This window comes from Oncorhynchus masou, chromosome 10, assembly GCF_036934945.1.
Source record: "Oncorhynchus masou masou isolate Uvic2021 chromosome 10, UVic_Omas_1.1, whole genome shotgun sequence".
Lineage (NCBI taxonomy): Eukaryota > Metazoa > Chordata > Actinopteri > Salmoniformes > Salmonidae > Oncorhynchus > Oncorhynchus masou.
The window spans coordinates 24,114,403-24,139,428 of NC_088221.1; the positions used below are offsets into that span (position 1 = coordinate 24,114,403).

The 25,026-nt window shown below is 42.2% G+C and overlaps 1 protein-coding gene across 3 annotated transcripts in view; it reads right to left on the minus strand.

The window, feature by feature from the left end:
• Nucleotides 1–4,994: 4,994 nt before the first annotated feature.
• LOC135547378 (target of Nesh-SH3) overlaps nt 4,995–25,026 on the minus strand; it is a 45,851-nt gene continuing 25,819 nt past the window's right edge. Inside the window, exons 9-21 of one of the 3 annotated variants that reach the window (XM_064976356.1) lie at nt 24,675–24,980; nt 23,121–23,315; nt 21,932–21,997; nt 15,085–15,159; nt 14,500–14,613; nt 14,156–14,233; nt 11,122–11,331; nt 10,522–10,627; nt 9,754–9,833; nt 7,438–7,467; nt 7,167–7,325; nt 6,883–7,005; nt 4,995–6,644 (exon numbers count right to left, since the gene is read on the minus strand). In XM_064976356.1, the coding sequence (XP_064832428.1) occupies nt 6,529–6,644; nt 6,883–7,005; nt 7,167–7,325; nt 7,438–7,467; nt 9,754–9,833; nt 10,522–10,627; nt 11,122–11,331; nt 14,156–14,233; nt 14,500–14,613; nt 15,085–15,159; nt 21,932–21,997; nt 23,121–23,315; nt 24,675–24,980 (1,658 nt within the window). In that variant the 3' untranslated portion in view covers nt 4,995–6,528. The remainder of the gene's footprint in view (nt 6,645–6,882; nt 7,006–7,166; nt 7,326–7,437; nt 7,468–9,753; nt 9,834–10,521; nt 10,628–11,121; nt 11,332–14,155; nt 14,234–14,499; nt 14,614–15,084; nt 15,160–21,931; nt 21,998–23,120; nt 23,316–24,674; nt 24,981–25,026) is intronic. The other 2 variants (XM_064976357.1, XM_064976358.1) reach the window with 2 other exon arrangements.

Sequence of the window (25,026 nt, forward strand, 5' to 3'; positions counted from 1 at the left end):
GCTCAAAGTTTTGTCTGTCTTCTGTTTTTCATTCTTCTCCCCTCACACTGTGGTTTGAGTTCACGGCTTCGTGTTGAGCTGAGCTTTCGTGAGCCTTTCCTCTCCCATCTAGGTGGATTTGGAAAAGTGTGGTAATGCTGGTGTTGCTATTTGTTTTTATAATCAGGCATTGTGGTTGGCTGGGATGTGTGGTGGGGAAAATGTGCTTGGTCCCTCAGCTCTGCCTGTCTTTAGTCAACTAATGGCCAAAAGAGTGAAATGTGTTTATTTAGTGTGTGTGTGTCCACTTGCTAATGCTATGACCATATGAACACCACACATGCAGATATGCACAATGCATTTACAACAGTCAGCGCAGTAGTAAAAAATAACCATACTTAAGGATTTATTGTAGAAAATAGATACAGGAATGGCTGTACATATCTGAAACAAAAATACAGTTTTCTGTTCAACACAAACATAACAATTGGGATTGAAAATAACACCTGCAGCCATTTTGTGAGCAGCGATACACAATGTAAAACAATCTGAATTTGGTTGTTGGTTTCCACATAAAAATAAGCCTTTTATTGACATGGTTGTCTCATATTTAAACTCAAACAGCAAAAGATTGCAAGGCTAAAGACACAGTGACATTGGTGAGTTGAAATGTTCTGAATGTTGTAGATGGATGGACTGTGTAAAACTGACATTTCCTCATTGTACATACACAGTACATTCCTATTTGAACATTCTGTGATGTTGCACCCTCCTGAACAGGCTCCAGAGGTGGACAATTTGGGTAACTTCCAATGTGCATCAGTCCACATAACATAACATTCCTGGCACATTCTCTAAATTGAAATGACTCCAGATGAGTTAGAAATGTGTTAAAGATGAAAGAACAAAGCATCCCTTATGCCGTTCTTTCCAACTGAGCCCTTGAATCTTACAAGGCCTCAGTGTCTGATGCTCGTTTCTCTTATGTGGTCTTTCATTGGCTACAGAACCCATTCAGGTGTTTTTCCAAGTGCTTGACACACCTGAAGTCAGTAGAACCACCTTGCAATACAAACTTTGTTGAGACTTAATGGGAGTTCAGAAATATTGTTGTGTATATTAACTTGTAAATAATGGACCAAGTAGTGGCAATTTAACGGTAGAAATGCAAAAAAAATGGTTTATGAAATTTTTCTAAGACAAACTTTAATTTTTCAGTTGCTAGAAGCGCGACCCAGTTGTTCATTCGATATGTTCCGTTGCCATGCTCGCTGGCAATGTTCTTGTCCCAACTAGCTAAGGTCAACACCGTCACAACCTCTGCAGCCAGAATAACAGCGGAGTAGATGCATTTGTTTAAGTTGTTTTCTATTTAAATGAATTTTGATGCATCCATAACAATGAGCTCATACCAGATTTTGCCTGGCATAGCTAGAAAAGTTTGCCTTCTTGTCAGGACACTCACACTGTTCATTATGAGGAGATCACATTGACATCAAACAATAGGCTACCCTCCCCCAGATCTGTGCCTCGAAACAATCCTTCCGCTGAGCTCTATGGACAATTCCTTCGACCTCATGGCTTGGTTTTTGCTCTGACATGCACTGTCAACTATGGAACCTTTATATAGACAGGAGTGTGCCTTTCCAGATCATGTCTAATCATTTAGTACATTTTATAAGGCTGTACCTTAACAAAATGTAAAAAACATTCAAGGGGTCTGAATACTTTCCGAATGCACTGTAGTTTGTTGCTAGTAAATCTTCAATATGATAACGAAATTCAAAAATATCAGTTGCTGAATACAATGGGTCAAATGAGAAACATGGGAGGATTTGACAGCATAGCTCCACTTGCGTCATGACTGCAACAGTAGGGACAACAGAAATTCATGTTCACATCACTCACCAGTGGTTATTACTAGGCAATTCAAAATCAAATACAAATTCAGTATAATTGTAGGACAACTCTAAATTTGTTAATTTTAGGCTTGACCAATTTGTACCAAATTTGTACCAAATGTATTTATTTTATCTTTTTGGTCAGGGGGCTGGAACATAATTACACATTTGTAGACAGCAAATTGCCCGCAAGAAGGGCAAACCGATATATTTGACTAAAACATCATTTCAACCCTTGCTTACATTTGTATGCGATCACATATCTCTATTATGTGCGAGAATACTTTGGAACCGATTGCCAAAATTAAAATCACTTGGAGCTGATTTGCTCTTTTTAGTCTTTTATGTCCCCCCCAAACATTGGGGCGTTGGCTTATAAACTCAGCAAAAAAAGAAACCTCCCCTTTTCAGGACCCTGACTTTCAAAGATAATTCGTAAAAATCCAAAGAACTTCACAAATCTTCATTGTAAAGGGTTTAAACACTGTTTCCCAAGCTTGTTCAATGAACCATAAACAATTAATGAACATGTACCTGTGGAATGGTCATTAAGACACTAACAGCTTATAGACGATAGGCAATTAAGGTCACAGTTATGAAAACTTAGGACACTAAAGAGGCCTTTCTACTGACTCTGAAAAACACCAAAAGAAAGATGCCCATGGTCCCTGCTCATCTGCGTGAATGTGCCTTAGACATGCTGCAAGGAGGCTTGAAGACTGAAGATGTGGCCAGGGCAAAAAATTGCAATGTCCGTACTTGGAGACGCCTAAGACAGCGCTAAAGGGAGACAGGATGGACAGCTGATCATCCTCACAGTGGCAGACCACGTGTAATAACACCTGCACAGGATCGGTACATCCGAACATCACACCTGTGGGACAGGTACAGGATGGCAACAACAACTGCCCGGGTTACACCAGGAACGCACAATCCCTCATCCTGACATGACCCTCAAGCATGAACACTGACAGTCCTGTCTTGCAGGAAATCACGCGCAGCCATACTACTCGTTCTGTGCGTGATTTTCTGCAAGACAGGAATGCCAGTGTTCTGCCATGGCCAGCGAAGAGCCCGGATCTCAAACCAATTGAGCACGTCTGGGACCTGTTGGATCGGATGGTGAGGGCTAGGGCCATTCGCCCCAGAAATGTCAGGGAACTTGCAGGTGCCTTGGATGAAGAGTGGGGTACACAGTAAGAACTGGCAAATCTAGTGCAGTCCACGAGGAGGAGATGCACTGCAGTACTTAATGCAGCTGGTGGCCACACCAGATACTGACTGTTACTTTTGATTTGGACCGGCCCTTTGTTCAGGGACACATTATTCCATTCTGTTAGTCACATGGAACTTGTTAAGTTTGTGTCAGTTGTTAAATCTTATGTTCATACACATATTTACACATGTTAAGTTTGCTGAAAATAAATGCAGTTGACAGTGAGAGGACATTTCGTTTTTTGCTGGGTTTATGTAGGCCTACATGCGTAAGCTCTAATATGCATATGGGTGTTTTGAATTAGTCATCACCTTAGAAAGCGCTGTCAATTTCGTTGTGTTAAGCTTTGAAATAACACAGTGGGGCAAAAAAGTAATTCGTCAGCAAGTTCTCCCACTTAAAAAGATGAGAGAGGCCTGTAATTTTCATCATAGGTACACTTCAACTATGACAGACAAAATGAGGAAAAAAAATCAGAAAATCACATTGTAGGATTTTTAATTTATTTATTTGCAAATTATGGTGGAAAATAAGTATATGGTCAATAACAAAAGTTTATCTCAATACTTTGTTATATACCCTTTGTTGACAATGACAGAGGTCAAATGTTTTCTGTAAGTCTTCACAAGTTTTTCACACACTGTTGCTGGTATTTTGGCCCATTCCTCCATGCAGATCTCCTCTAGAGCAGTGATGTTTTGGGGCTGTTGCTGGGCAACACGGACTTTCAACTCCCTCCAAAGATTTTCTATGGGGTTGAGATCTGGAGACTAGATAGGCCACTCCAGGACCTTGAAATGCTTCTTACGAAGCCACTCCTTCGTTGCCCGGGCGGTGTGTTTGGGATCATTGTCATGCTGAAAGACCCAGCCACATTTCATCTTCAATGCCCTTACTGATGGAAGGAGGTTTTCACTCAAAATCTCACAATACATGGCCCCATTCATTCTTTCCTTTACACGGATCAGTCGTCCTGGTCCCTTTGCAGAAAACAGCCCCAAAGCATGATGTTTTCATCCCCATGCTTCACAGTAGGTATGGTGTTCTTTGGATGCAACTCAGCATTCTTTGTCCTCCAAACACGACGAGTTGAGTTTTTACCTAAAAGTTATATTTTGGTTTCATCTCACCATATGACATTCTCCCAATCTTCTTCTGGATCATCCAAATGCTCTCTAGCAAACTTCAGACGGGCCTGGACATGAACTGGCTTAAGCAGGGGGACACGTCTGGCACTGCAGGATTTGAGTCCCTGGCGGCGTAGTGTGTTACTGATTGTAGACTTTGTTACTTTGGTCCCAGCTCTCTGCAGGTCATTCACTAGGTCCCACCGTGTGGTTCTGGGATTTTTGCTCACCGTTCTTGTGATCATTTTAACCCCATGGGGTGAGATCTTGCGTGGAGCCCCAGATCGAGGGAGGTTATCAGTTGTCTTGTATGTCTTCCATTTCCTAATAATTGCTCCCACAGTTGATTTCTTCAAACCAAGCTGCTTACCTATTGCAGATTCAGTCTTCCCAGCCTGGTGCAGGTCTACAATTTTGTTTCTGGTGTCCTTTGACAGCTCTTTGGTCTTGGCCTCAGTGGAGTTTGGAGTGTGACTGTTTGAGGTTGTGGACAGGTGTCTTTTATACTGATAACAAGTTCAAACAGGTGCCATTAATACAGGTAACGAGTGGAAGACAGAGGAGCCTCTTAAAGAAGAAGTTACAGGTCTGTGAGAGCCAGAAATCTTGCTTGTTTGTAGGTGACCAAATACTTATTTCCCACCATAATTTGCAAATAAATTCATTAAAAATCCTACAATGTGATTTTCTGGATTTTTTTTTCATTTTGTCTGTCATAGCTGAAGTGTACCTGTGATGAAAATTACAGGCCTCTCTCATCTTTTTAATTGGGAGAACTTGCACAAATGGTGGCTGACTAAATACTTTTTTGCCCCACTGTACACAACGACCATGTTTTCTTCTCAGTTTCAACCTGTTGTTGAACTTCTTTCTTCAAATTGATCATCATAGTGAGGTGAGATTTAAAAGCATCATGCTGTTCTGATGATAAGTGTTGTGATTTTTGATTTCATTTGCATTCATGTCAGAGTGGTTAGAGGGGCAACAGAGTCCTGATCTCCAGGCCATTAGTGACCTGTTGATCATTAGAAATGAGTTGGGTACTACTAACACATGTCCAGAGTGCATAAGAGGAGAATACTGTGACTCAAAGGTCACCTACGATTTTACTGCAGTCATGACTCATGACTGCTGGTGTGGCGATAATAGTCACCTCAGCAGGTCCTACTCACCACGTTAGACCATCAGATGCTCCAAAATATATGTCTCTCCATAAACAAATCAATGCTAGCTAGCTATGTTTTTCCTCGTTGGACCTGCATTTACAATGTATCCAATTTCCGTTTGTGTGGTGGATGGTTTAGCTTTCTGTAACTTTGTAGCGAGTACGGTCTACATGTGTAGGCGAATACTGCGTCCTGATATCTTTTCTAGCCGTCCAGTTATGTTTTTTATGTCCATTCTAGAATGCCCTTCTAGCATATCAGAAACAAGTATTCAACAATGCTGTGGTAAAATATAAATAATAATTTCATATTGTGCAAACCGCAACTGTCAATCCTACAGGACCAATCAAGAAAGGGTATTGAGTATGTGTGTATGAGTGACGAATTTAGTGTGTGTGTGTGCCTGTGTAATGCTTTCTTTCCTTTTTAGAGGAGGCTTTTGTTTTATAGCAACCCTTTTAGCAGACTGGCTAATATAAACCACAAGGAACATTGAATAACAACTGCTTGATAAATAACATCATACACATCATTACATTTTCAGGGAGCCAGCTTCCCAACAGTTTCCGGCGTTCATATGTAACCTCTTGAAGCACTCTGACACGCCTTTATTAACTTCTCTCCCGTTTTTACAGGCTTTGAGGACTGCCTCATGTCCTGTTTGATAAATAGTGAGATGAGACTTAGGGCTCGGTTCAGTCTGTAAAGCTGAAGAGTAACAGATTCCGTGATGGAAATGTAAAGGTCATTTCGGATATTAGCCGACATAAGCAGTGTTTATCGTAAAAGCAGTCTCTGCTAAAGCAGGAACGTTGCCTTTAAATATTCAATCACACTGTAAAGCTGAACTTCCGGTATGCGGATTGAATAGATCCCCTAAGGAGATATGACAAAAGAACTCAAGAGTTCCATGACAAGATATGGTCCTGTACACTTTTATACAATGGAATGTGGGCCATCACCATCTGACAGACAGACAGATGCATCTCCATGGTAACATATTGACACAGTCTCCATGGTAACAAGAGGGAGAAGCCCACCTCAAGGGCCACTGAAACCTCCTCAATCCTCCTCCTCTCACCCTGGTGAGATCATCATTCTTCCATTCAGGCATCTTCCTGGCCTCTGGTGGAGGGGTCTTACCATTTCCCAGGTATGGGTGTTCCGCACTCGTACCAGCCAACGTAGGTGGCGTGCGAGTTCCCTCCGATCTCGCCAAAGTTGACCGGTTCCTGACGCATAGCCCGGTAGAAGCCTGAGACAATAAAGCAGAGGGAATATGAGAACACTTCTTTTACAAATGGTTTGGAATGTGAATAGTCTTTTAACATAGTCTAGAGATCAGTGTTTCCCACAGTTAACCCTGAAACATCAAACTTCTGTAGTCATTGAAAAGTGACCAAGAACTGTGGTCATGGGCACCTGTACATGTGTCTACAGTTCTTTCCCACAAATGTCTCTAACGGGTTCCAGTATTTGGCCCAGTACTCTACCTGATCGGCTGGGTAGTTGGTCGGCCAATAGCTGGCTGCCTGTTTGTCCGTCCAGGAAAGAATCTACAAACTGGCAGTGGTCCTCCCCATGACCTGTTTGGTCCCCGATGTTGTAGAATTTGCCTGCACAAGGTCAGAGGTCAAAGGTTATGGCTCTGATTAGATAAACCTTTTTGAAAATTCCAATGTAACCTATAAACTCTTCATATACATACATGCACAAATACAAGGAATAGTATAGACAGTAAAACATAGAAAAAACACTCTTACTATACTATACTGACCGGTGAGCGAGTCACTCATGTAGATCTTGTATCTAAGGGAGTTGCACAGCTGAATGCCCACAAACTTGCGGTACCAGGTCCTCTTCACATACTGCTTCCCGTTACACTCCGAGTAGGAATCTGCTTTGAAGGGGAACTGTGTCCAGATAGCATCTTTACCTGGAGGGAGCAGAGAAAACAAGATCTAAGGATTGATATGTAAGGCACAGAGAATGGGATACAAACTAGGGAGGAAAGATGTGTGAACATGACATACTAAGAGTCCACTCACCTGAGACATTCTCACTCACCCGAGGGTCCGCTATAGAGGAGAGAGAGTAAAAGAGAGAAGGCATCGTTAGTCACACATCAGTCCATTATTACCACATTAATACAGTAATAGAACCATACTCACCCTTGGGAAATAACGGATCATATTAAAACCGAGGTTCAGATTACAACAAAAACACATTACATTGTTCTAGTTAGCACATTGTCCTAGATAGCACATTGTTCTAGTTAGCACATTGTCCTAGTTAGCACATTGTTGTAGCTAGCACATTGTCCAAGTTAGCACATTGTCCTAGTTAGCACATTGTCCTAGTTAGCACATTGTTGTAGTTAGCACATAAAACGTTGTGTCTCCCAGGGATTTCACTACAGGGTAAAGAACCATTTGACCAATCACTCTTCTCTATTAGTACTTTCACCACAGCATTGGACATTAGCCCAGCACAGTCCCAGTGGAGTATTATTACTGTTTAGACACAATGTTGCTTTGGATCAAATTAGCTCATTGAGTTGATCGAGTATTTTAGTGTGCATAACGGATATGATATTACTCCGAACATCTGGTCCATCTGTAACTATTATGTGACTATGACTTGAGCCAAGAGTTTTCCCTGACCATGAGGGCTTAAACTCTAAGCCTATCAATGTCCAATATGATCAGGTCCCTATACCCTCCCTTTGGAAAGTTGCACCCTGGCGTTAGCTCTCCATCTCTTCCTGGAGGCTAGTGTGTGTTGTGTACGGGAATAGGGCAGTGGAGGCTCCTCAGAGGAGGAAGGGGATTCATCCTCCTCAGTGAATTTCATCAAAATAAAAATAGTGAAACATTACTAAAAACTATACTAAATATATTCACGTCACCAAATAATTGACGAAAACACACTGTTTTGCAATGAAGTAACAAGTCTATGAAGTTTACAGTAACCTCCACAGCACTCTAGTGTAGCACCATGGTGTAGCTGGAGGACAGCTAGCTTCTGTCCTACTCTGGGTACATTGACTTCAATACAAAACCTAGGAGGCTCATGGTTCTCACCCCCTTCCATAAACTTACACAGGAATTATGACAACTTCCGGGAGGATGTCCTCCAACCTATCAGAGCTCTTGCAGCATGAACTGACATGTTGTCCACCCAATCAAAGGATCAGATAATGAATCTGCACTGCAGTGCATAAAATGTGGTGATTAGTTGACTCAAAAAGAGAGAAAGACAACAGTTGAACAGTTTAAAAATATATATTTCTTCCAAAATGAAGAAGCGCGCGAGAGAGAGAGAGATTTGTTTGTTTTTTAAGTATGAAAAATGTATGCACTCACCAGTGGAAGTCACTCTGGATAAAAGCGTCTGCTAAATTACTAAAAATAGGTAGCAAGCAGCTAACTATTTACACACATTATTAGCTAAAGGCTAAGATGTCCTATTAACAAGTGACTAATTTGCGACACATCTGGAAAGCTATCAGGGATCCTGTTAGATACATAACTTAGAGGCTAAGCCAGGCTAATGCAAAGTATTACAATTGAAACAGTCGGTGTGGTTGCTGATTGATGATTGACTTTTACTAATTCACCAGCACACCTAATGGGGCTCTACGATGCTAACGGTGGGAATTGTGGTCTAGACACTGATCTAAGGTCAGTTTTGCATTCTTTCCATCAACGCTTCAGTGCTAGATGATATCAGATCTGCGGTAGCAGACATCCACATAGCGGTTGTTTTGCCGGTGTTGGATGTGGAGAGCTGCTCCTTGCAGCTCCTTGCCTTACCTTATTGCGGACACTGCCATTGGATGTACAAATGAAAAAAACACACCTGACATCATATCCGACCAATCCGCGTTAGAAGTTCATACAGGCACGCTACTTTCAAACACTCCAATGTGTGATTCTATTGTCTACACCTCGATTAGATGGTGATAGGTTATAAATTCCCCATCCAAATGAACATGAAAACATGCATTAGCCTGTCGTTATTTCTATCATCGATAGAGCCTACATTTTCTATTGACATTTTTTATAGTTCTAACAGGGCAGGAATAATAAGAAAAAGAGTGGTTTGTGACATACAAGAGCAGCCGCTCACTGATTTGTCATACCACAGTTACACCTCCAACACTGCCAAAACATCCACTATGCGGTTGTCAACGCTCGATCTGATTGGATCGGTGCCTAATGTTAGGATATGGGAAAGATAAGCTAATTCTAGATCCATCCATGCCGGTGGAACGGCTATCTGGAGCTGGCCTCCATTCCAGCTCCATTACATAAGTGTAATCCGATACATTGGCTGGGAGTCCATTTCCACTCTCCACCTACCTGACTCTGTGTTGAACAACACTGGCTCGCTGGCAGGCCCTTCCCCAAGCTCATTCTTGGGTTTCACTTTGAACTCGTAACTGAAAAAGAAGGGAAAGATAAATAGTCAACACGGTGTCAAGGCACTGGTGTGCCTAGCTCAGTAAATACCGAAATCTCATTTTTGATATACTTTCAATCCCGAATGCCATGCTGAGTTTATATTCCACCCATCTCCAACACTGTGACACTTGATATCTTTATTCTCCAGACAGCCTTGAGTGCATCGAGGCCAGTGATTGCTTGTGCCCCCATTTCTCTCTCCATTTTCCTCCCTCTCTCTTTCTTTCTGTCTTTCTCTCCCCTTCTCTCTTTCACACACACACACGCACGCACGCACGCACGCACGCACGCACGCACGCACGCACGCACGCACGCACACACACACACACACACACACACACACACACACACACACACACACACACACACACACACACACACACACACACACACACACACACACACACACACACACACACACACACACACACACACACACCATTCTAATGCCTGTTCTATGTGTGATGTTTAGATGGTGGTCTGTGGGCGAGCAAATCCAGCCCAGTGGTAGGTTCTGGTAAATCTGGTTTATACTCTGAATCTGTAGATCCCAGCCAAAACCAAGACCAGGATCCAGCATCATTAATAAGCACATTGAGCCTTACCAACCCAACCCTGCTCCAGCAAGCCTCCACACACCACATAAAAACAAACATAGACACACACCTGTTCTCTGGTTTTAGGTTCTCCACTGCAGTGTGAGTCTGGTTGGTGGTCAGGATGGACACCTCTTCTCCATTGGGTCCATGGGTTCTTGAAATTACCTCATACTCTGTCAAAGGGGAGGCAGGAAATCCACACATGGAATCACAACCACACATCCACACACAACATGTTTAATTACATCTTTACATCTTCATACCATACAGATGGGATATTAACATAAAAATGTTCATTTTAAATGTGCACAGCAGCATCTTAACGAGGCAAGTATAAACATTTGACACAGGATTCAGAGGATTTGGGTGGGGTTGGCAAGGATTGGCCCCAAAGAAAGTGCTCTGAAAAGATGTAGTCTCAAATCTCCACAACTTGTTTTCATTGTAGAGAGAAATATCCTGATTGAGCGCAGATGGAGTTTCATAACGTTATTAAAATACCCATTGTAACAGAGTCTTATGCGTTAGGACTTCACTCTTCCATAACCAGGAGTGTTTTATGAACCTCTTTGGGTATGTGCTGCTGCACGCACACACACACACACACACACGCACGTACATGGACGCACCCACACACGCACGTACACAAGCACACTTCCCCCTTAACCTGTGGTGTCGTTGTCAGTCTTCTCCCAGTCCAGGATGACGAAGGAGGGGCATCCCTCTACAGTAACCACTGTGAGGTTGGAGGGGGGCAAGCGGGGCGGTGCGGTGACGTTTTGCTCCACCCCCTCCTCCTCAGGGAAGAAGCTGAGGGACTTTGTTATGGAACACGGTTCGTCTGGCTTCTTGTCAGTCTTATAGATCACATGAGGGGCTGCAGGAGAAATTAAAGAATTGGTGTTCAAACAATAGTAACTTAAAAGACAGAAGTCTGTAGGATTAGAAAAATATATGCCATTTAGCAGATGCTTTCATCCAAAGCGACGACCATGCGTGCATACATTTTACGTAAGGGTGATCGGGAATCGAACTAATTATCCTGCTGTGGCAAGGCCCATGTTCTACCAACTGAGCTACAGAGGAACACAATTGGAAAAGGAAAAATAATGAAAAAATAACTACAGATTTATTTAAATATATTTCAATGCACTATATTGTAGTGCCACATACTGTATTCCTTCTGCGTTCAAGGCACATTAATTACAAACAGGAAATTAATTTAATATTTGTCAAATTCCTATACTTCGCAGCCATTGAAACAAATCTCAAACAGCTTATGATCAGCAGTATAGTTGTATTGTTGTTTACATCTCTCACATCAGAGTGGTATACTACAAAGCAGTAGAAAGGAGTAAGTAAGCACAGCCTGGTCTCATAGACTAGACGTAACATAGTAAATGTAAATCTGGGACACTGAAATTAGTATACATTAGGTTTGGTATGGTTACATAAGACAAACGGTTACTTAAGGCAAAGGAAAGGAGGGTGGATGGGTGGGTGTATAACGCAAACGTCTATCGACCCAAAGGTTGTGTGGTTGAATCTCATCACAGACAACTTTAGCTAATTTGCAGCTACTTACTACTTTTTAGCTACTTTGCAACTACTTAACATGTTAGCTAAACCTTCTCCTAACCCTTCTAGCTAACCCTTCCCCCAACGCTAACCCTTTAACCTAACTCCTAACCTCAATGCTAACCCCTAGCCTAGCTAACGTTAGCCACAAAAAATTGAAATTTGTAAAATATTGTACATTTTGCAAACTCATAACATATCATACGAATTGTAATTTGCAACATATCATACTAAATTATATAATAGTTTGTGTGTATGCATTTCTAAAAATGTAGATAGTTCTGTCCTTGAGCTGTTCTTGTCTAATGATGTTCTGTATTATGTCATTCTGTATTATGTTGCATGTTTTGTGTGGACCCCAGCAAGAGTACCTGCCTCTTTTGCAACAGCTAATGGGGATCCTAATAAAATATTGATTGATACGAATGATACGAAATGCTCTGAGACCAGGTTGGTAAGCCAGCTAACTTGCCTAAACACTATATAATTAAATAATGTTTTATTTTTTTGAAAGATAAGTTTGAAACGATCATAGTCTAATTGACTCAACACCCAAAAACACTTATCGAAGTTTGGCTTTCTTAACCTCTTGAAACTCTGGGGGCAGTATTTCATTTTTGGATGAAAAACGTTCCCGTTTTAAGCAAGATATTTTGTCATGAAAAGATGCTCGACTATGCATATAATTGACAGCTTTGGAAAGAAAACACTCTGACGTTTCCAAAACTGCAAAGATATTGTCTGTGAGTGCCCCAGAACTAATGCTACAGGCGAAACCAAGATGAAATTTCATACAGGAAGTGAGCCAGATTTTGGAGGCGCTGTGTTCCAATGTCTCCTTATATGGCTGTGAATGCGCAAGGAATGAGCCTACACTTTCTGTCGTTTCCCCAAGGTGTTTGCAGCATTGTGACGTATTTGTAGGCATATCATTGGAAAATTGACCATAAGAGACTACATTTACCAGGTGTCCGCTCAGTGTCCTCCGTCGAAACTATTGCGTAATCTCCAGGTGCATGCACGTTTCCATTTGGTTCAGAAGAGAAAGTCAACTGCCCCGAATGATTTATAATCGAAAGATATGTGAAAAACACCTTGAGGATTGAACGTTTGGCATGTTTCTGTCGATATCATGGAGTTAATTTGAAAAAAAGTTTGCGTTGTAATGACTGAATTTTCTGTTTTTTTTTCTTAGCCAAACGTGATGAACAAAACGGAACGATTTCTCCTACACAAATAATATTTTTGGAAAAACTGAACATTTGCTATCTAACTGAGAGTCTCCTCATTGAAAACATCCAAAGTTCTTCAAAGGTAAATTATTTTATTTGAATGCTTTTCTTGTTTTTGTGAAAATGTTGCGTGCTGAATGCTAGGCTTAATGCTATGCTAGCTATCAATACTCTTACACAAATGCTTGTGTAGCTATGGTTGAAAAGCATTTTTTGAAAATCTGAGATGACAGTGTTGTTAACAAAAGACTAAGCTTGTGAGCCAATATATTTATTTAATTTAATTTGCGATTTTCATGAATAGTTAACGTTGCGTTATGGTAATGAGCTTGAGGCTATAATTATGCTCCCGGATACGGGATTGCTCGTCGCAACAGGTTAATGAACCAGAAAATGTGTTGTTTATCAAAATTAGGCTAACTCATTGATCTGCTTTGCACTCCGTAGACAAGAGCTCTAAGTCAACTGGAGCTCATCCAAGAATCTGGATAGTGAATACAGGCAAGACAATCCAAAACAACTGGCGGTAAGAGGAAGCACGAAAGGTTTTTGTTCTCCGGGCTAATGTCCACAGTGATACAATACAACTTTCATTGTCCATTGTCACAGCTCCCTCCTGCACACATCATACAGACACACAGGTGAGAGGAGCACAGGGTCAAGCTGCAGTGCAGCGCGCCTGGATGGGGTTGTGGGGTGGGGTTAAGGGCCTTGCTCAAGGGCCCAACAATAGGGGATTGCTGTTAGGATTATTAACCCAGCAGCCCTCCAGTTGCAAGATCAATTTCCCCCCTTTTTTACCAGCGCCACACCCGGGATTCTCCGGCCCTGTCCACTGTGAGTTTAATCATGTGGGTTTGTTGAAGACTGTTATAATGCATGTGTCCTTACCTACGAAGCGCTTCTTGCCCATGGCGTCCACTTCGGAAGTAGGGAGAGAGCTGAACACAGAGGAGTTGTCACCCGTGGCTACAGAAAGACGGAAGATGAGATTGAGAACCGCAGAGTGAGAAGTTTGTTATGAATAGTACTGTGATGTGTTAGCATTCCCTGGCAGCTCTCTCATTCCTTGGTCTCTCTCTCTCTGAACTCAGATAACATTTCACACTAACTATTAAACTCAGATGTAGCATGATTCAAACACACAAACACACCTACATGGTTACACACATGTACAAACATGAATGCACAGAGACATTATTATAAACGAAAGTGCACTCATCACTGAATCTTACCATTCAAGGCCGGGGTGAGGGTTGTGGTCTTTTGTTTGGCGGGCTTAGCCGTGACTAGAGGGAAGGACCTCAAGATGGACGCTTTGTCTCCCTGCTTCAGGTCCATCAGCTTATCTGAGGACAGAGGGGACCGAACACTACTCAGTCATGTAAACTACAAATACAGTTATGGTCATCTGCTGCAGACATCACCCAGGTGAATCTGAGTTGTTTTCCTGCTGAGGGAGAAGATATGAAATATGTGTGTTGCATCGTGTTGGTGTTTCGTAAGTCAGTCAGAACAACACAAACATACTGCATACACACAGGCACACGCACTTACACACACTCAGACAAACGCACGCACGTACAAACACACACACACACACACAGGTGTTGCGTCTCAAGCTGTGTGAGTATTCTTCAGAGAAGTGCAAGGTGCTTTAGAATCTAAACAAAACTTAACTGAGGGAAGGTTGTTAAAATAGAATCATCAAGATGACAGCAAAATTAAGAAGTGCAAAATGTGGAACATTTTGGTAAAGTGTTGCTTAAACAGAAGTCAAAGTATTCAGTAGTCAAAACATTGGTCAGTGTTGCCCTCACCCTTGTCCCCTGATTTCCCCACCAGGTTGGGCCTCTTGTTGACAGGAAGAAAGGGTTGCAGAACTGCAGGGGAGCCTGGGAAATAGAGGCCATGGTAGGGTTAGGAACTGAAACAGCAATGGAGGCTGCTGGAGTGCACTGAAGAGAGCCCTAACTCATAAGTGAGGATGGATGTTGTGCTTTTGAAAAAGGGGGATATAGAAGAGAGAAGTTGCAGTGTCAACTGAAACCATGGAGAAAAGATGGGGGTGGAGGAGAGTGCTAACTGTGACCACACCCGAGGAGCAATGCCATTCAAACAGGTTCAATAAATTGGACTTGAAATGTTTAAAAAAAAGTATCTTAAGAATTTCTACTACATTGCATCGCCTTAGTCTATATGACTAACCCCAAAAATGTCAACTCTTAATAACCTTCCACCATAACCCTACTACACAGCAAATTATCCAGTGTTATACACTAACAGTCACATTTAACACTGCGCCAGTGTCTATATACAGGTCCACACTTTTGAGTGTTAAATTTACTAGGAAGTGCCTATAGTTTGCACCAATGGTGTTATGCAATAACACCTAATATAGTATTTTTAACCATTACACCAAGAGGTCGGTATCTCTTGACAAGGTCACTCAGTGTTCGGTAAAGGCTAGGGGGCACTATTTTCACGTCCAGATGAAAAGTGTGCCCAAAGTAAACTGCTACTCAGGCCCAGAAGCTAGGATATGCATATAATTGGTAGATTTCGATAGAAACAAAAAAAAACTGTTAAAATTATGTCTGTAAGTATAACATAATTTATTTGGCAGGCGAAACCCTGAGGACAAACCATCCAGGAAAATCTTTTGAGGTCACTCTCTTTTCAATGGGATTTCTATGGGAATCTAGAATTCTAAGGCAGTGGCGTGCAGTTCCTATCACTTCCACTAGATGTCAACAGTCTTTAGAAATTGGTTGATGTTTTTCCTTTGAGAAATGAAGTAGCCCTGTTCAGAACGAGGGTCGAGTGAAGTGTATTGTTGTGGTTGGGGCGCACAACCTGAAAGCTCGCTCCACTTTGTTTTCCTCCGGTATTGAACACAGTTTATTCCATATTAAATTTTATAGATTATTTAAGTTTAAAAATACCTAAAGTTGGATTAGGAAAGTTGTTTGAAATTTTGGATCAAGTTTACAGGTAACTAATCAGATAATGTGTAGTCATGTTGTGCGAGTTGGAACCGGTGCATTTTCTGAAATATATACGCCAAATAAATGGACATTTTGGATATATAACAACAGAATTTATCGAACAAAAGGACCATTTGTGATGTTTAATGGACATATTGGAGTGCCAACAGAAGAAGATCTTCAAAGGTAAGGCATGAATTATATGTTGTTTCTGACTTTTGTGTCGCGCCTGGCGGATTGAATTATGATTTTCATGTGTATGTTTGATGGGGTGCTGTCTTCAGATTATATCATGGTTTGCTTTCACCGTAAACCTTTTTGAAATCTGCCACTGTGGCTGGATTAACAAGAAGTTAATCTTTAAACCCATGTATAACATTTGTATGATTTATGAATTATTATGAGTATTTCTGTTTTTTATTTTTCGCACTGCTATTTCACTGGGTGTTGTCAAATCAATCCCGTTAACGGGATAGGCGCGCGAAGTGATCACTAAGAAGTTAAGGACTTTACACTAATATTTATTGCCATATGCTCTTCTGTAAGTATTTATAAAGACTTCCAAACTGTCAGCTGATATGCTCAAACTTGAATTAACATTACCATGGACTACTTAAACTGGGACAACATTTCCACTCACGGGTGGCAAAAAATAACAACTTTAAAGCCCACACTAAGCCATACCTCCAATATAATTTCCCAGTCTGCCTGTCACGTTCGTCGTACGAAGGAGACTAAGGCACAGCGTGGTATGCGTACATTCTTATTTATTTAAAGAATGAACACTGAACAAAATGAACCGTGAAGCTATACAAGTGTAGTTGCTGACAGGCAACTAACTACACATAGATAAAAACCCCACGAGACACAAAGGGGAAATGGCTGCCTAAATATGATCCCCAATCAGAGACAACGATAAACAGCTGTCTCTGATTGAGAACCATATCAGGCCAATATAGAAATACAAAAACCCCTAGACCAACAACAACCCTAGACATACAAAAACCCTAGACAATGCAAAAAACTAGTGTACCCACCCTAGTCACACCCTGACCTAACCAAAATATAATGAAAACAGAGATATCTAAGGTCAGAGCGTGACACTGCCTTGACTTTTCAAGTGAATTGGTTACCACCCATGAATGTATTTGTTAGTGACAAATAATTCATTCATTTTCAGTCCTGTGAAGAAGTATGGAAGGCAAATGATACCATTAAAAGTAAACTGTTTATGACAACACATTATATACAGTACAAGTCAAAAGTTTGGACACACCTACTCATGCAAGGATTTTTATTTATTTTTAATATTTTGTACATTGTAGAATAATAGTGGAGGAGTCACAACTATGAAATAACACAATCAGTTAGTAACCAAAAAAGTGTTAAACAAATTTATATTTGAGATTCTTCAAAGTAGCCATCCTTTACCTTGATGACAGCTTTGCACATGCTTGGCATTCTCTCAACCAGCTTCACCTGGAATGCTTTTCCAACAGTCTTGAAGGAGTTCCCACATATGCTGAGCATGTGTTGGCTGCTTTCACTTCACTCTGCGGACCAACTCATCCCAAACCATCTCAATTGGGTTGAGGTCAGGTGATTGTGGAGGCCAGGTCATCTGATGCAGCACTCAAACACTCTCCTTCTTGGTCAAATAGACCTTACACAGCCTGGAGGTGTGTTGCGTCATTGTCCTGTTAAAAAACAAATGATGGTCCCCCTAAGCGCAAACCAGATGGGATGGTGTAACGCTGCAGAATGCTGTGATAGCCATGCTGGTTAAGTGTACCTTGAATTCTAAATAAATCACTGACCGTATCACCAGCAAAACACCCCCACACCTCTTCCTCCATGCTCCATGGTGGGAACCACACATGCCGAGATCATCCGTTTACCTACTCTGCACCTTACAAAGACACGGCAGTTGGAACCAAAATTTGGACTCATCAGACCAAAGGACAGATTTCCACCAGTCTAATTTCACTTGCTCATGTTTCTTGGCCCAAGCAAGTCTCTTCTTATTATTAGTGTCCTTTAGTAGTGGTTTCTTTGCAGCAATTTGACCACGAAGGTCTGTTTCCCACAGTCTCCTCTGAACAGTTGATGTTGACATATCTGTTACTTGAACTCTGTGAAGCATTTATTTGGGCAGTTAACTCTAGTGAACTTATCCTCTACAGCAGAAGTAACTCTGGGTCTTCCTTTCCTGTGGTGGTCCTCATGAGAGCCAGTTTCATCACAGCGCTTGACGGTTTTTGTGACTGCACTTGAAGAAACGTTCAAAGTTCTTGAAATGTTCTGGATTGACTGACCTTCATGTCTTAAAGTAATGGTGGACTGTCATTTCTCTCTGCTTATTTGATCTGTTCTTGCCAAAATATGGACTTGCTCTTTTACCAAATAGCGCTATCTTCTGTATACCACCCTTACCATGTCACAACACAACTTATTGGCTCAAATGCATTAAGGAAAGACATTCCACAAATTAACTTTTAACAATGCACACTTGTTAATTGAAATGCATTCCAGGTGACTACCTCATGAAGCTGGTTGAATGCCAAAATGTACAAAATTGTCATCAAGGCAAAGGGTGGCTACAATGAAGTCTCAAATATAAAACATATTTTGAAACACACTTAAACATATATAACATATATATGAAACATATATAAAACACACTTTTTTCATTACTACATGATTCCATATGTGTTATTTCATAGTTTTGATGTCTTCAATATAATTTTACAATGTAGAAAATAGTAAAAAGAAAGAAAAACCCTTGAATGAGTAGGTGTGTCCAAACCTTTGACTGATACCGTATATCATAAAGCCTTACTTTGATGGTCAAGTTTTACCCTAACACAGTGGTGTTAGGAACCTCCTGGTTTACGTGCCACGTCAAGCCTGCAAGCACATTGTGCTGGAATCCAGCCAGGGATAAGACATCCAAAAGTTGGAATTTTTATTCACCTGTAACCTGCATTCAGAATGACTGTCAGGGTTAGTAAATGAGACTACTATAAAAGGATAATGCCTAATCCATTTAAGCCGGAACAACCATTTTAGTAACGGGTGCAATAAGTCTAACTAACTGATTGGATTAGTTTAGAAAAATGTATCAAGCAATCAATGTACATACAAAAACACATATGTTAAAAATAATTCTTAAAATGTTTTAATGCAGTAGAGCATTCTGGGAATTATGATAATGATGGCCTTGGTTTTGATGGGAACGTTTCCACACAGTAAAACTGACACAATCACACTCTCACATTCAATACTGGTTATTAACACCAACACTGGGGTTGTTTTATACTACCGAGTGTTAATTTCACTATTAGAGAGTTAATTTAATTCCTGAATCAACACTAGAAATGCTACACTGAAAAGTCTGCTCTAGGTAACACTGGCCAATTTGCTGTGTAGAACCAGCTTTCATATAAAAACACTGGGGCCCCTCCTGTACTCCTGTTCACCCACTGCTGCGTGGCCAAGCATGACTTCAACACCATCAGCCTATAGGGGACAACAACCTCTCCCTCAATTTGAGCAAGAGAGAGGAGCTGATAGTGGACTACAGGAAAAGGAGGTCCGAACAGGCTCCCGTTAACGTTGACGGTGCTGAAATGGAGGGGGTTGAGAGTTTCAAGTTCCTTGGTGTCCAGATCACCAACAAACTATCATGGTCCAAACACACCAAGACACATTTTTCCCCTCAGGAGACTGAAAAGATTTGTCATGGGTCCCCAGATCCTCAAATAGTTATGCAGCTGCACCATCGAGAGCATCCTGACCGGTTGTATCACTACCTGGAATGGCAACTGCTCAGCATCTGACTGTAAGTGGCTACAGAGGGTAGTGCGTACGGCCCAGTACATCACCAGGGCCATGTTTCCAGACATCCAGTCTTCATCACAGAACACAGCTCTGTGATAAACACACTGGAATATCAAACTCAGAACAAGCCACTCAAACAACTCAAACTGAACTGGGATCTACTATTTGCAATCGCATTCAGGAAATAGAAAATTCTCCCTGAATAGCTTTACTCTGGGTCAAACTGAGGTTTGGCAACCATAGCACAGGTCTCATTGAATAAATGCACTGACTGGACATACCGTAGACTTGCTGTGGCAGACACTACCTGAGACTGATAGGGGCAGTTGTTTGTGTACTTCCTAGCCTGGTTCATTCTATTCACTAAATATCAATGGCTGCGACCACCTGGCTTGCATGGCTCCTTCTCTGCCGTTCAGGCTCTTTCCAGACAGAAACTCGGGGGGGGTACATTTTGTGTGAAAAACTCTGTGGCTCCTTAAATGCAGTATAAAAAATAAAATCAAAGGTCAAACTTTGTGTGATGGGGATCAGAGTTATGGGAATGTGGAAGTGATGTCATCAGGAAGCTCTGTTCATCATCCTGAACCCTATAGCTGGTAATGGGACACACACACTGGGCACTATGGGTGCCAAACACCTCACTGCTGCACTGTTTTACAACGGCAGTGACACACATGCTCTTAACCATGTGCTCACACACTATTTTGAAGTGTGAGCGTTAACTGCAGTAAAGTGTTGTGAGTGCTGGTTTCTGTCAGACTCCTCTCTGGTGAGACAGTGAAAAAACACTGTTCAAAGATTTATGGTTTGCCTAGAGCAATATTACCAGAGAAAATATTCCACTGTTTTACAGCTTCGCTGTTATGACTGTTGCAACACTTACTGAAGGAACCCAAGGACACTATCCACTGATAGGCTCATAACACTGTATGATTTTAAACCTATTTAGAGGACATTTACAGTTGAACAACATCAAATCAAACATGAGACTTACAATCTATTTAGTACAGAATTCACCCTGAGCAACACATGCTTCAGGAGGAGGTTGGAACCATGTAAATAGGATACAAATAAGCCCAAGACTGACAGAAAGACACCACTGACGGATTGTTTCGACATCATGAACACATCAATGATTGACTTTTGCGGTGTGGTGTGTGTGATGACGGCGGGCAAAGACAACGTGTGTTTTCATTGAGTAGAGCTGCTTCCAGCGAGCCCTGCGGCTCCTAGAAGACCTCTGAAACCGTCCCAGTTTCACAGACACACACACTGGCCGAGACTGAAGCAGAAACTGAAGCCACTAACTCATTAGAGTGAATTGAGGTGTCAACGTGGGTGAGTGTGGTCATTTTGGGCTTGAGGTATAACACATTTTCGAGAAAATCATGCATTGATGTCACGGAGAGATTTGTGCGAAAATTCAAGCCATGCTTCCAGATCTCATGTTACTATAAGATTTGGTCCTTTTTGACCTGAACAATAGGTCTAGGGACAGACTGTAGCATTATGATGAGAGGGAGAGAATTATTCTTCAGTCTCAGTCATATTGACAGTGAAAACATGGACAAACACGCCTGCAGACCCACACCAACAATAACAGGCACAGTACGTGAGTGGACGGTGATGCTGATGGACAGACAGGCTGTCCAATAAGAATGGACAGTCACACAAACATACAGACAAGCTGGCCAATCATAGGACAGGAACAGGTTGTTGTGACTTAAGCTCATGGAGGGCTCACTGCAAGGAAGTAAAACAAAATGGCATCTCTCGTGGGAGATGGGTTAGTGGGTGAGAGACACACTGAGAAGTAACGATCGTCTCTGTTTTTTACCCAGTCGCTTTCTGGACCAGACGGCAGGTTTGGGAAGAGCAAGGCCCTTATTGTGCTCCCAGTCGGCTGTTGGAGGGAGAAGAGGGCTCATTGAATTAAACACGTCCCGCACACCTCGAAAACACAGCAAAGACATGCTAAGAACACACGAGAGGACCGCTCAGTACCAGACCTGTCGAGGGATATTCTAAACCAAGGGACAGAAAGGAAAATAAGGAAAGTTTCAGATTTCAGTGTGATCCAGCATAATATTCTGTCTCCTTCAGAAGCACCAACATAATCAAATAGACTTCAAATATACGTCAAAATGACTAAAACCAAATGGAAAATATGTAGAAATGATAATGGACCTACAATCATGCAGTTTCTTGACTGTGTCCAGCTCGCTAACAATCACCAAAATGAAAGCTAGACAGTCAGGGAGAATAAAAGTTCCCAAAACATTGGATAGAGGACAATTCTTTGTACATTTTGGAAATATAACCAATTTTCAGTGTGGCCCTGGTTGGACCTGGTTGAAGACCAAATCCAGGCCCAGGGGCAAAAGGTGTTTGACACCCCTCTACAGAGCATTCTCCTCTCCCTCTCTCTCCCCGCTCTCCCCCTCTCCCTCTCGCCCTCTCTCTCTCAGAGGGATCTGGAAGTTCTCGATCTGTCTGTGCCATGCTTTGGTGGTGCTGGCTGCCCAGTGCTGGCTGCCCAGTGCTTGGCTTGGTTTGGCATGACTGGTGTAAATGTGATCTATGTCCTAGTCAAAGAGCCGGCCAACCTTCCCGGATAAATCGGTCGACCGGGCGACCATAGGGAGCGTAAATCACGTTAACGACCCTGACCTCCGAGACGCCTCTGTTCCTAGAGGTACAGGCGTGAAACGTATGCCAAAGGGGAGGGCCTCTGAGTATGGGTGCAGGGAAGGAGGTTTTGGAGAGACTTACTGTCTGGACCACATGTCCTGGACACACACACGAATGCAAATATGCGTCCAAAAACATTGGCATAGGCATATTACACATTCTATGGTTCACTCTGGACCAAGAGCCCATGCCACCCAGATCGGTTCATCTGTGTGTGTACGAGAGAGTGAGAGGAGGTAGAGAGGGTGAGACCCGAGGTAGTGCTGGGGAGGAAGAGAAAGATAAGGGAGATGAGGGTGAGCAGGAGGAAGAAGAGGAAAAGATTGCTCCATTACCCCCTGGTGTGTCGGAGGTGAGGGAGGAGTTGGTGTTGGTGTCCCTGGGTAGAGAGAGAGGTCTGATGCCGTTAGGGGTGGAGTAGAGAGAGACGCGACTGCGAGGCAACGTTGTGTTTCTGGCCGCCGTGACAACGACAGAGTGTGTAGGAGAGCGAGGCTCGGTAGGGGTCAAAGGTCTCAGGAAGCTGGTACCTAGATGAACAAAGAGAGGTGTAGTAGAGGGGTTAGAGAGAGACGGGGTCCGATTCCATGGAGACGAGGTTCAGGGGTCATTCATCTGAGATGGTAGCAGCCCTGGATGATAAACAAATGAATGAGTGAGTGGGTAAATGAATGAGTGAGTGGGTAAATGAATGAGTGAGTGGGTAAATGAATGAATGAAAGAAAGATGCAGATGTGGAAAGGAAGAGTGAAGTGAAAAGAATCCATGAGGATACGAAACAAAACTTCAACAGACCTTCTATTATATTCCATAAAAGTTGGATGATTGAATAATGCAAGTGAGCAAACTCTCCCGTATCTGAAATGATCAAGAATGCGGTGAGTGTGGTGGAATGGGGGTGGAGGTGGATAGGCACGAGTGATGGAGGGGTGGAGGTGTATAGTTCATTGTAATGGTAGGCGCCAGGTAGCCAGGTTTGAATACTCTGGTTTGTATACTCGAGCTGACTAGGTGAAAAATCTGTCAATGTTCCCTTGAACAATTTGCTCAAGGGGCACTGTACCACTATGGCTAACCCTATAAAAAAACACATTTCACTGCACCTATAAGGATGGAGAAGGGGTTGAGGGTACAACAGGCCTGGGTTCAAATATCTCAATTACTTTTGCATGCATTCAAAGTAAGTGTTCAGATCAATTTTATTTGAAAAGTCAAGTAGTTGAATATTTTAATGTATTTAGAAATACACTTGGAAAGTATTTGAAAATAATCAAATATAATCCAATGCATTTAACCTGCAAGTATTTGAAAATAGTATTTGAAATATGTATTTGAAAAAAATACTCTCAAATACATTTGGTAGACTATTTGGTTTTTACAAATAACCATACAAATTCTCAAATAAAAGTATTTGTTTTGAGTTGTGTATTTGAAAGTACTCAAAAAGTATTTTAAATACCAGATACTCAAATACACATGTATTTGAACACAGGTATGTGGTGCAACACAAACAACTTCAACCCATAGCAACGGTGTATGATCTATGATGACAACAGTGTTATGTGTAAGCTACGATGACATCCAATGAATGATTGATTGATGGTGAACAGACATGACAAATGAGAGCTTTGGGTTTCATGAGGATGGATGACAACAGAGATGGTGATAGGACTAAATGTTGTCATCGTTACTCCGGCTGTTACTATTGGCCCTCTCAGTGATGAGGGCTTAACTTGGTAGAGGTTGTCCCACCTGATATTGGCTGGGAGCTGTGTGAGAGAGAACTTTGTTTTTTATCAGAGGATAAGAAACTTGGACTCAATGATCCATTATACATGTTTTTATGGCTCTGATACAGCCTAGGTGAGGGGAGAGAGCAAGATCTTTACCCGTGGGGGTCTGTAGGTTCTGGGTGACCTTAGCAGGCTGTTGGGGCTGGGCCTGTTGGGGCCTAGCCCGGGCCGGTCCCCTGTGTCTCTGTCCGTTACGATTGGGGTTAAGTACAGGGTCAGCTGGGGAAGTCAGGGGAAGGTTGGGGGAGGGCAGGAGCTGGGAGGAGGCATGGGGGAGGGTGGGGGAGGGTAGGAGCTGAGGGGAGAGTAAGGAGAGGTTGGGGGAGGGCAGGGGGATGGCAGGTGAGGCACGGGGGACATCCACAGAAGGAGAGGAGGCAGATATGATCTGATCTGCTCGTCCTGGGGTGGGTGAGAGAGGAGAGTGGTACAATGAGGCCATAGAAAT